Source organism: Chiloscyllium plagiosum, unplaced genomic scaffold, assembly GCF_037043375.1.
Source record: "Chiloscyllium plagiosum isolate Xiang-an unplaced genomic scaffold, Cpla_swu_hap1 HiC_scaffold_10, whole genome shotgun sequence".
Taxonomy (NCBI): domain Eukaryota; kingdom Metazoa; phylum Chordata; class Chondrichthyes; order Orectolobiformes; family Hemiscylliidae; genus Chiloscyllium; species Chiloscyllium plagiosum.
In genome coordinates, this window is record NW_028270148.1 from 100,006,806 (window position 1) to 100,019,701 (window position 12,896).

The window sequence follows — 12,896 nt, forward strand, 5'->3', positions numbered from 1 at the left end:
TCCCTATCTTTTATCTTAGCCTGCTTGGCACACTTTCCTCATGCCTGAAGAAGAGCTCATGTCTGAAACGTCGATTCTCCTGCTCCTTGGATGCTGCCTGACCTGCTGCGCTTTTCCAGCAACACATTTTCAGCTCTGATCTCCAGCATCTGCAGTCCTCACTTTCTCCTCTAAAGAGGGTCAACTAAACCAATCCGTTACCCCAAACTAGCCATTGGCAGCTCAACATGGTGACCGTGTCCGACCCTCTCAGGGGAACTGGAGTTGAGCAATGAATGCCCACTGATGGCCATGTCACCTGAATGAAGTAAAAGTGCGGGATCAGTTTCCAAGGTGGAATCGCAATCGATGGGATCCTCAGACAGTGACGCCAGAAGGGAATTAGGGAGGCTGATCAAATCCCGAAGGTCTGGAGTCTCCATATCCCCCCTGGGTGTTCACTGGCTGAGGACAGCCTGGTCACTTCCCAGTTAGCCCCCTCACTACAGTGAAGAACCCATGGCTGGAGGGTTTTGTCTCACTGGGGCCTTAACCCGCACCCCAACCACTCACACTCCTCTTTATACACAGTGGGATCTGGGCAGGGGTATGCTTTTGTCTCATGGCAATGCTCCTGGGGTCATCTTAAGGCCAGGCTGAGATCTTGTCTCTATTCCCAGTTAGTCAGATAGCAGGGTGTTCTTGAATGCTGCAAGAAAGAATATCATTCATTTTGTTTTCTTTTGAAAAGTGCCCTATTCTTTTCCTGAGAACCACAACATCAGGAGGCATGTAATGTTCTTGGAGGGAGTGCAGTACAGATTCAGCAGATATTTCCAGATTAAAAGGGTTAGGAAAATTTGTGCGAGGTCGGCTTCTATTCCCTTGAATGTAAAAGATCGAGGGGTGACTTAATCGATGACTTAAGATGAAGCAGAAATGAGAGTTGTTATTGATCCTGGTGAGAGAGCCGAGAACAAGGGGTGGTGAACCTTAAAAATAGAGCTGGGCCATTGTGGGAGATGTTAGAAAGCACAGCCGTGAAAAGCTTAAAGACACAGTCACACAGGAGTGAAAGTCTCAAGCTCTCAACTAAAAAAGGCGACAGGACAAGTGAAAATTGCAAAATGACACTGATGGATATTTGACTGACAAGAATATTAAGGTCTACAGAATCATGGTGACTAAGTAGAGTCAATATCCATCAAACATGACCAAACTGAATGGTGAACTAGCCCTGAGGGACTGAATGGCCTCCTCCTGTGCCTATGATGGGGAGCTCCAGGATCCTTTCCAGACATTTACAGCAGTTTCAAATCCTTTACTGAATCACTTGGGCCTGATTAATAACCAGCTCGACATTCATTAGGGATATTATTTTTGCCGGTCCACAATGCCTGTGTGTATGACCAAGTGACCCTTTGAAATCCAAGGTCCCAGTAAACAAGATTCCAGCTGTCGGGATATTGAATCGCCAACTCTGCACGGATGTTGCTGAGTTTCTCCAGCAATTTCTGCTTCTGTTTCAGATTTCCAGCACTTTGCCTTGACCCACCACCCACCTCCCCCCCCCCCTCCTCTCCTCGCCTCACCCAACAGTGGCCCCAACAGGCTGAGTACTCACATAGCCCCAGTAGCTGGAGTCCAACTCAGGGCCTGTGGGCGTCTTGCTGCGGATGGCGTTTTCGGTCTGCTGCAGGTGGTAGCGGCTGCTGTCCAGCGCTTTGTCCAGCTGGCGGATTTGCTTCTCCAAGTGGCCGGGCTCTCCTGTTGGAGACAGAAGACGGTGGGAGTCAATGGAGAGAGACGGAGAGAGAGAGAGAGAGAGAGAGAGACTGGGCCTCCACGGACCGGCTGCTGCTAACCACAATCACGTGCAAATCCAGCCGATCGAATCGTTACGCCACTGCACGACGAGATGGTGAGTGAGGTAACATGCACACTAACTAACCCGATACCCACCTGGAGGGAGAGGTCAAAGTGGGTGAGCATGCACTGACCATTAAATGGGTTCAACAATGTTAGCAAGAGGTTAATCAGTTCGGGGGTTGGATTTGCATTTCACAATGAAACCGTCGGTCGGGAATGAGGTCAGAGTTAAGGTGGATGACCGAGGGGGTGGGGTTGACATTGGGAGCCACAACATGCTCAGCTCATTATATGCCTACCAGTGGATCTCAAAGCACTTTCTGTCAGTTTTAGATAGGCCTCGGGGCTTTCGGGGATGACTACATCTGCAAAAATAAGAGGACAATTTCAACAGCTACACCAATCCGTACGGGGCAGACGGCCCTTCGCACTGACCCCATCCTCACCCACTTCCCCATTCTCTTTGTGGCGTCATTGGGTTAAACGCAGACATTAGGAGCAGGGGGTAGGCCATTCCAGCCTGCGCCGCCTTTGGTTCGGATCACGGACGATCATCCAACTCAGTCCCCCCGTTCCTGCTTTCTCCTCTGATCCCTTCAGCCCTAAGAACTATTGTCTAACTCCTTCTTAAAAACATTCAATGTCTTGGCCCCAACTGTTTTCTGCAACAGAGAATTCCACAGGGTCTCTGGGTGAAGACATTTCTCAGTCTTAGACGACCTACCCAGTATCCTTGGATTCTGACCCCTGGTTCATCAATCCTGATATCTCAAGCCCTAGTTTACAAGTCTGACCGTGATGACTGTTCCAAGTGAACCACTAAGCTCAGCATGCAGACCAGCTCTGCAGTTTGAGAACAAATACAGTGATATGATAACCAAAAAGCCTCTTCGTTGGGATTTCTCTGAGCCTACCATCTGCGAGCATGGGGTATCTAACCTCCCCTGATGCTCTGTGCTCAGAATCAGAGTGATAGGAGCACTGCAACAGTGTCTGATGTCAAACCTCAAACACTTGCCGGTTCCCCAGGAGAAAGATCACTGTGAATTTTGCTTTCGTTTCTCAGTTATGTTAATGACTATGGCCGGTGGGGGGGGCAGTGTTGTTTGACGGAACTTTCCCCCTAGTCAGGAATCATCCAATTGGATAAACAAATAGTTTGTGGGCTACGAGCGTGTACCGCTGATGGCAGCAAGGTGCAGAGAGGTCATGCATGGAACCTTCTGGAACCGAAATATGGAGTTGGTCACTCCGTGCCCACTCACTCCACTTTTGGAAGAAGCCTCTCTAGTGGTGTGCTGAGGTTTGTCCCCCTTTGGCCATTCGTTCTCACTGCTGCCATGACACTTTTTTTTAAAATAGTGAGCAGACCACGGTCTCTCTCACACCAGCTCGGCTGCCATGCTGGGGCAGCAGAAACAGCAAGCCATCATCCTCGCCCTTTGACCTGCCTTCCTCTCTCTTTACCTCAGGGTTCTCCATCACCACTCTGTCCGGGATCTAAGGAGCTTGTTTCAATTTTAAGATATTGCTTCCCCTTCCCATATTCCAGATTTCCCCTGAGAGAACAAATTGCTTCTCTCCACCACTGGGGGAAACTGATGGCCGAGTGGTGTCATTGCTGGATGGTTAATCCAGAGATACAGGTATGGTCCCCGCGACCTGGGTTCGAATCCCATGGCACTTGGTGGAATTTGAATTTAATGAAAATCTGGAATTAAGAGACGAACGATGACCATTAATCCACTGCTGATTGTTGGGAAAAACCCATCTGGTTCACTATCTGTCCTCCTTATCTGGCCTGGCCTATATGTGACTCCAGACCACGGCAATGTGGTTGACTCTTTACTGCCCTCTGGACAATAGGAACAGACAATAAATGCTGGCTGAGCCAGAGATGCCCAAATTCCATGAGTAAAATTTTGATTTCTTCCATCACCTTAAATACCTCAATCTCCATATTCAAGGATACAGCAGCTTAGTCTCCTTCTGGTAAACTTATGACGTACTCCTGCCTCTCGATAGGAGGCTATGCTCTCCAAGGTACATGGCCCAGAATTGAACACAACGCTTGTAAAGCTGTTTGACCAGAGTTTTATGCAATTGCAACATACCCTCCAGTCCTTTCTATTCTCATTTCCTCCAGGTAACAGTTACTATTCTACCAGCCTCTTACATTATTCCTCTTACTTTTCCAATCACTCCAAGAGAACGGTGGCACGGTGGCACAGTGGTTAGCACTGTTGCCTCACAGCGCCAGAGACCCGGGTTCAATTCCCGACTCAGGCGACTGACTGTGTGGAGTTTGCACGTTCTCCCCGTGTCTGCGTGGGTTTCCTCCGGGTGCTCCGGTTTCCTCCCACAGTCCAAAGATGTGCAGGTTAGGTGAATTGGCCATGGGAAATTGCCCGTAGTGTTAGGTTAAAAGGGGTAAATGTGGGGGTATGGGTGGGTTGCGCTTCGGTGGGTCGGTGTGGACTTGTTGGGCCGAAAGGCCTGTTTCCACACTGTAAGTAATCTAATCTAATCTAATCTAATCTAAAAAAAAAAGAACATGTCACTTGCATCAGCTCCCTGCCCCAGGAATGCTGGGATTCCACAGAAACGCCTCAGACACTTACCTCCCCCTGCATTTTGTGAACAGTGTGATTGATTCGGAAAAAGAAAACTAGGTGACCTCCTTTGTAAAAGGTCACAGTGCCCTCATCCATTCACTAGGGACTGCACTTAACCCCACAGGATCAGCCTTCCCCAGGTTTTAGCTGAGCCATCTTCTCTGCATTACAATAACGCTGGGTATCAGATTGTTGAACTGACCCCACTGAGCCACCAAAGCCCTTCAGGCAGGGAGAGCAGCTTTCCCTGGTCTGTCCCGGCACAGGGCTTCAGCTGCACAGTCACAGCAAGGAGACTGACTCCTTGTTCTCCTTCGTGGCCAGGGAGATTTGGGATGGGGGCGTGATATAAAGTTTTAATGAATTGCTAAGAAGCCATTAACAAAGACTTGATAACGGTGTAAAATCACAGAGAACAGTCCTTTTGGCGGTGAAGAGCAAAACACCATTGAGAAGATGTGAAAGGCTCGCCATCACACAATCACAACTACGGAGGTACAATGAGCATCTGAGGGGCTCGTGACCTTTATAATCACAATTAAACCAATTGGGCCAGCATCTCTCACTGTCAGGCAAAGAGTTACTGGAGTAATTCAGCACAGGAAGTCAGTTTAAAGTTAACATTTTAAATTTAGTGCCAATATTTCAATGGAATTCCTTGATTTAGGAATGTGCCAATCTCTACCACTGGATTCTCCCATTTCACCATTACACCACCAGCCACCCTCAAACTCTTCAGCTCCATCATTCACTCTGGCCACATCTCCCGGGCACCCTCACTCTCTGGCTCTCTCATGTGAGCACACTCACGCATGCACACAGATATACATACACAGACAGACTCTCACACAGGCATGCATACATACATACATACACACGCACACACAGACAGACAGACAGACACATACACAAACACAGGTCCAGACACACATAGGCACAGACTTACATAGATAGACTCTCACACAGACACAGGCACACACACAGACAGACAGGCACACACCTACACATAGACAGACAGACATGCATGGGCACACACACACACACTAGCACAGACACACAGGCACAGACTTACATAGATAGACTCACGCATACACTCATAGATAGACTCACGCATACACTCATAGACAGCCAGGCACACACCCACACATACATAAACTGACAGGCACACACCCACACATACATAGACAGCCAGGCACACACCCACACATACATAGACAGACAGACACGTGTGGGCACATGCGCGCGCGCGTGCACACACATGAAGACTTACATAGATAGACTCACGCGCGCACACACAGACAGACCCAGGCACACATATTGATAAACAGGCACACACCCACACATACATAGACAGACAGACTAGCATGTGCACGCGTGCACATACACACACACATACACAAACACACACAGAAACTCTCCACACTGACCCACCTGTGATTTCAGCTGCTCCTTTGAGGTAGAAATCGCTGTCTTCATCCCCAGTGCCATCCTCAGCACCCTCCAGGGCACGAGACACTGCGCTCTCCAAGTTCCGACTCAAGTCGTAATCGTGGTCCCACTCCAGGGGGATGGAGTCAACGCTGGCCGGGGTATCACGCCCTGACCGAGTGTCCTTGGGCTGTGGGAGACCAGTGCCCCGGCTCAGGGACAGCGGAGGGGTCCCCACATTGTCTGCAGCTCTGTCCAGCCACTGCATGCTGGAGAATTCACTGTTCTCATCTATTTCTGTTTCCCGGTCAGACACCTCATGTTCATCATCGGTCAGCTAAAGGGAGAGGGTGATTGAGGAAATTGTTACCATCTCTGCAGCTCGAATAACCCAGACCAAACAAAACTCAAGCAGCACCCCACACCAGACTGTGATGAGATACGCCCTTCACACAAAACAACGTCGAATTTTCCAGGACAAAATTGGGCCACTCGACCCAACTGGCTCCTAATCTAAACTAGCCCCCTCCATTGCTTGCTTCTAGTTCCTTTCCCCCTCATGTGGCTGTCTAGCTTCTTCAAGACTATATCCGTGCTTTGTAAATGAACTGTAGATCATATTCCTGCTGAATTTGAGCAAACGTAGCCATGCCACATGCAGTTACAGCCTGGGTCTGTAAGGTTCCAGATAAGATGTTCTGTCTTACCATCGTTTGTATGAAGGGGCGGCACCATGGTTCAGTGGTTAGCACTGCTGCCCCACAGCGCCAGGGACCCAGGTTCGACTCCAGCCTTGGGCAACTGTCTGTGTAGAGGTTGCACATTTTCCCCGCGTCTGCGTGGGTTTCCTCCCACAATCCAAAGATGTGTAGGTTAGGTGAATTGGCCATGCTAAGTTGCCCACGGTGTTAAGTGTATTAGTCAGGGGTAAACGTAGGGTAGGGTAGGGGAATGGGTCTGGGTGGGTTGCTGTTACAGACGGTCAGTGTGGACTTGTTGGGCCAAAGGGCCTGTTTCCACACTGTAGGGAATCTAACCTAAAGTGGTGTTCAATGAAGTCTGTTGCGGCTCACTCACAGGAGATGTAGATCTCACATTACTACATGGTGGCAATGCTGTTAGACCCACCTTATCAGAGGCAAGTGCTTGGAGGAGCCAAAGTGAAGTTCAGCCACAGCACAGTTTTAGGCTTAGTCCCAGAAGTGGAGGAAATACCTGTGAGGTTTGGTGGTAGTAGGGGTGTGCCGTTTTATATCGAACTGTCGAGAGGTAAGGCCTAAGCAAAGGCTGAAAGAAAGCAGAAGGCCTACAACAGAGAATGCTATGGGCACAAGGAGTGGGAAACAAGAAAACGAACCGGTCACGAAAACCTTACAGAAAATCAAAGGTACTTACAAGGATGGGGAAGGAACGAGCACTCAGACTGTTAAACAAGAAGGTGGGTGTGGGCCCCACCACCCAGAACCTGATCCAGCTAGCTACTACAGGTCACAAGTGCATGGAGTGACACGACCACAGCAGCACAGAGAATTCAACACAGACCACAACGGTCTGTGCCCAGGCGTACTGTACAAAACACAGAGGGGCTGCATGAACTCTTCCTGGGGGAGCGAGGCGGCCCACTGCAAATTTCAACTCCCGAGGGCAAAAGCCAAGGGTTCCAGTGAGAAATCGAATTTTAAAGTGGATACAGAGGCAGGTGTTTTGGCACGCTTGCCTTCATTGCTCAGTCCTTTGAGCGCAGAAGTTAGGAAGTCACGTTGGAATTGTACAGGACATTGATAAGACCTCTTCTGGAGCACTGTGTCCAGTTCTAGTCGCACTGTCATAGGAAGGACATTATTAAACCGGAGAGGGTTCAGATGGGATTTACCAGGATGTTGTCAGGTATGGAAGGTTTGAGTTATAAAGAAAGGCTGGAGAGACTGGGATTCCTTTTCACTGGAGCGTAGGAGGTTGAGGGGTGACTTTGTAGAGGTTTATAAAATCATGAGGGGTGTAGACAGGGTAAACGGTAGGTATCTTTTCTCTAGGATGGGGGATTTCAAGACTATTTTTAAGGTGAGAGGAGAGAGATTTTAAACAGACATGAGGGGCAACTGTTCTTACACAGAGGACCGTTCATGTGTAGAATGAATTTCCTGAGGAAGTAGAGGATACAGGTACAGTTACAACATTTAAAAGACACTTAGATGAGTACGTGAATAAGAAAGGTTGAGAGGGATGTGGGCCAGGAGCAAGCAGGTGGGCCTAGTTTAGTTTGGGACTATGTTCAGCATGGACTGGTTGTGCCAAAGGGTCTGTTTCTGTGCTCTATGACTTAATGACTATGAGGAGTCTCTATTCTTTTAGCAGCACGCCATGGTTCAGAAGTTTTCAGATCACATTCAATTCAGTGCTGAGGGACATTGAGCAGATGGTGAAGATATTGAAGAGCCCTGGTAAACTTTCCACTATCTCAGAGATAGCACAGATCGTTCATCTCCCTCAAAACATAGTCTGCAGGTGGCATTAAAAATAGCAGCCAAAATGAAAAGTGATCAGCCTCAAGGGGGCATTCCAGGCATGAGTTTGTGCCACCAATGTGTTCACCTTCCAGGGAAAGGATAAGAGATCACACACCTGCTACCCGTCCTCCTAGAGAGCTGAGGACGCTGTTAGAGATTAGTCCCTCGAGCAATGGATTTTTGGAGCTGGGGACCAAGTGGATTAAAACAACAACAGCGAAGTTGCTGGAAAAGCTCAGCAGGTCTGGCAGCATCTGTGAAGAGAAACCAGAGTTAATGTTTTGGGTCCAAAACGTTAACTCTGATTTCTCGTCACAGATGTTGCTTGACCCGCTGAGCTTTTCCAGCAATTTCTATTTTTTGTTTCTGATTTACAGCATCTGCAGTTCCTTTGGTTTTTATAGTGGATTAAAGTAAGTTGTGTTCATAGTTAAATGTTAATGGTAAAACAGGTGAGGTTAAGGAATTTGGCGAGAGTTGTAGATTAAAGGGGATTGATCCGGTTTACAGTGTGTTAGCTTTTATTGGTAGAGGGATCGGGTTTCGGAACCACAAGGCCATGCTGCAGCTGTACAAAACACTGATGTGGCCTCCCTTGGGAGTATTGCGTGCAGTTCTGGTCACCGCATAATAGGAAGGATGTGGAAGCTTTGGAAAAGGTTCAGAAGAGATTTACTAGGCTGTTGCCTGGTATTGAAGGAAGGTTGAGGGACTTGAGGCTGTTTTCATTAGAGAGAAGAAAGTTGAGAGGTGACTTGAGACATATAAGATAATCAGAGGGTTAGATAGGGTGGACAGTGAGGGGCTTTTTCCTCGGATGGTGATGGCTAGCACAAGGCGGCATAGCTTCAAATTGAGGAGTGATAGATAAAGGACTGATGTCAGAGGTAGTTTCTTTACTCAGAGATTAGATTAGATTACTTAGATTAGATTAGATTACTTAGTGTGGAAACAGGCCCTTCGGCCCAACAAGTCCACACCGCCCCGCCGAAGCGCAACCCACCCATACCCCTAACCTAACACTACGGGCAATTTAGCATGGCCAATTCACCTGACCTGCACATCTTTGGACTGTGGGAGGAAACCGGAGCACCCGGAGGAAACCCACGCAGACACTGGGAGAACGTGCAAACTCCACACAGTCAGTCGCCTGAGGTGGGAATTGAACCCGGGTCTCTAGCGCTGTGAGGCAGCAGTGCTAACCATTGTGCCATCGTGCCGCCCACTAGGTAGGGGTGTGGAATGCACTGCCTGCAACAGTAGTAGACTCGCCAACTTTATGGACATTTAAATGATCATTGGATGGGCATATGGACAATAATGGAATAGTGTAGGTTAGATGGGCTTCAGATTAGTTTCACAGGGCGGTGCAACATCAGGGGCCTGTACTGAGCTGTAATGTTCGATGTTCTATGATCTCTAAGGATAGCTAGTGAGCATGTGCAGAAGGAGTTGTCATAGCGATCCATGGAGCTGGAGCCTGGGCCTGTTGGTTTTCAGAGAAGATGTCCCGTCTTTATTGAATATTGTTATATTCAGTACAGCCTGCTCCTGTTCACTCACAAGAATGCAGACAGAAAATCATGTCAGTCGTGAATCAAGTTTTAAAAGGGACCTAAGGGGCAACCTTTTCCACACAGAGGGTGGCTTGTGTACGGTGCGAGCTGCCAGAGGAAGTGGCAGAAGCTGGAACAATTACAGCATTTAAAAGGCATCTGGGTGGGTAAATTAATAGGAAGGGTTTACAGGGATATGGGCCAAGTGCTTGCAAATGGGACCAGATTTCTTTAGGATATCAGGCCGGCATGGACGAGTTGGACCGAAGGATCGGTTTCTGTGCTGTACATCTCTATGACTCCAAGAGTACAGATGCATCATGGGTAAGTTAGACAAGCACGTGAGGGAGATGAACTGTAGTGATAGACTGAGATGAGGAAGAGTGAGACACAAACACCGACACAGACTAGTCGGTCTGAATGGCATGTATAAAGTGGACAGCTCTCTTCATCAATTTTGATGGACCTGCTGGATAATTTCACCACTGCAATCCTTTCTAATGAATGTGTACTGCTCTAGGTGAACGGAAGGGAGCTCTTTCTGTGTTCATTCCATTTGTGTGCGGTACTCAGGAGATAAGCATTTGTCTGCAATAGGGACTATGATAAAAAGTAATCAAGAAGAAAGACGAGTACAGGCAGGGAAACAGTAAGCATTTTGTTTATTTCTTTTTGCTTCTGGGACAAGAATCTCTCTGTATAGCTATTTATATTTCTAACACGTTCCCTCCTTCAACTGCTGCCTCTCTGCTGTACGCATCACCCAAGGCAACTGCTCCAAACAGGACTCTCACCAATCTGAGGGGGAAGGCTACAGTGACTTGTGTGCATGACAGAGAGAAACCGTCATAAAAAGAGACAATGTGAGTCAGATGAAGCGAAAGATTGCACAAGAAGATTTTGAAAAATCAGAACAAAGTTGAGAGAAAGAAACAGAGGGAGCTAAAGAGAGAGAAGGAGCGAGAGAGAGAGGGAGAGAGAGAGAGAGAGAGAGGGGAAAACAGAGAGTTGGAAGAGCTGCTGGCTTTTTTTGGCAGCTTCTTTGGCACATACACCGTGTCTGACAGAAGCAAGAGAAAAGAATGTTCACATTTCAAGCCTAATCCAGTACAATATCTCTGCACTGCAATGTCCTGCTAGCACCCAGCAGGGAATGTCCCTACTTTTTCAGAAATCTTTGTCCACTTATGTGGGTAGAAATGATACCGGACAGTCTGTGGACCTGGTGAACAATCGCATTCCGAGCCCTTCCCCCATGCAGCAATCTTGTTCTGTGCCAATCTAAATCCCAGTACAAATACCAATGCGAGTGCTTCATGAAAAATGCATTTTGTCCAACCTGACACAGTCGAGATAAACAGTCCAGAGAACTCCAAAGTCAGTGAGAGTTGCACGGCATCATTTTGATCAAGCTGTTTCCCAGCTTTACCCCACTTGAACTTGCTGCATACCAACATACAAATTTATATTCTATAAATAAACCCAACATCTGCAAATGGCTCCCTCTGGTCACAGACGTATTTAGGCTGTTGGATTTGTAATATGAAACTGCAGAATTTTCCTAGCCACCCAGGTTAGAGAAAGTAATGGATCCCACTGGGTCTAAACTAGCAGGGCACAGGTTCACAGTGAGAGACACCCACCCACGTAAGTTCAGCTCTCACCAATATTGGTATCATAATTGAGTCATATAGAACAGTACAGACCCTTCAGCCCTTGATGTTGTGCTGACCTCTTTTTTTTTAGAATTAGATTCCCTACAGTGTGGAAACAGGCCCTTCAGCCCAACACGTCCATACCGACCCTCCAAAGAGTATCCCACCCAGACCCATTCCCCCTACCCTATTACTCTACATTCCCCCTGACTAATGCAGCTAACCTACACATCCCTGAACATGATGGGCAACTTAGCTTGGTCAATTCACCTAACCTGCACATCTTTGGACTGTGGGAGGAAACTGGAGCACCTGGAGGAAACCCACGCAGACACGGGGAGAACATGCAAACTCCACACAGATAGTCACCCGAGGCTGGAATCAAACCCGGGTCCCTGGCGCTGTGAGGCAGCAGTGCTAACCACTGAGCCACTGCGCTGTCCCTACTCTTAAGATCAAACTAACTTACATACCCTTCATTGTACTTACCTCCACATGCCTATCCAAGAGTTGCTTAAATGTCCCTAATGTATCTGACTCTACTATCACTGCTGGCAATGTATTCCATGCACCCACCACTCTCTGTGCAAAGAACCTACCTCTGACACCTCCCCTAAACCTTCCTCCAATCTCTTAACATTATGGTCCCTTGTGACAGCCATTTCTGCCATGGGAAAAAGTCTCTGGCTATCCACTCTATGCGTGTCACCATCTTGTACACCTCTAGCAAGTCGCCTCTTGCCTTTCTTCACTCCATTGAGAAAAGCCCCAGCTCCCTCAACCTTTCTTCGTAAGACCTGCCCTCCAGTTCAGGCAGCATCCTGGTAAATCTCCTCTGTACCCTCTCTAAAGCTTCCACATCCTTCCTATAATGAGGTGACCAGAACTGAACACAACATTCCAAGTGTGGTCTAACCAGGGCTCTATAGAGCTGCAGCATAACCTCGTAGCTCTTAAACACAATCCCCCTGCTAATGACAGCCAATACACCGTATGCCTTCTTAACAACCCTATCAACTTGGATGGCACCTTTAGAGGACTCTTTGGACATGGACCCCAAGATCCCTCTGTTCCTCTACACTGCCAAGAATCCTGCCTTTAACCTTGTATTCTGCATTCAAATTTGACCTTCCAAAATGAATCACTTCACACTTTTATGAGCAATAACCTGCAGTTTCTTGCATCAGATCACTAAACTGTGAACCAAGTGGTGAATATCGACATTAATCAAGGAGAGATTGCAGTGTCTACTGTTCAATTATATTGGGGGTCTACCAGCAGAGATTC

The 12,896-nt window shown here is 47.8% G+C and overlaps 1 protein-coding gene across 18 annotated transcripts in view; it reads right to left on the reverse strand.

The window, feature by feature from the left end:
* syne1b (spectrin repeat containing, nuclear envelope 1b) overlaps positions 1-12,896 on the reverse strand; it is a 629,476-nt gene that overhangs the window by 31,910 nt on the left and 584,670 nt on the right. For 15 of the 18 annotated variants that reach the window (XM_087991586.1, XM_087991587.1, XM_087991592.1 and 12 more), the window contains 3 exons: positions 5,895-6,228; positions 2,148-2,213; positions 1,604-1,746 (listed from right to left, as the gene is read on the reverse strand). In XM_087991586.1, the coding sequence (XP_087847712.1) occupies positions 1,604-1,746; positions 2,148-2,213; positions 5,895-6,228 (543 nt within the window). The remainder of the gene's footprint in view (positions 1-1,603; positions 1,747-2,147; positions 2,214-5,894; positions 6,229-12,896) is intronic. The other 3 variants (XM_087991589.1, XM_087991588.1, XM_087991597.1) reach the window with 1 other exon arrangement.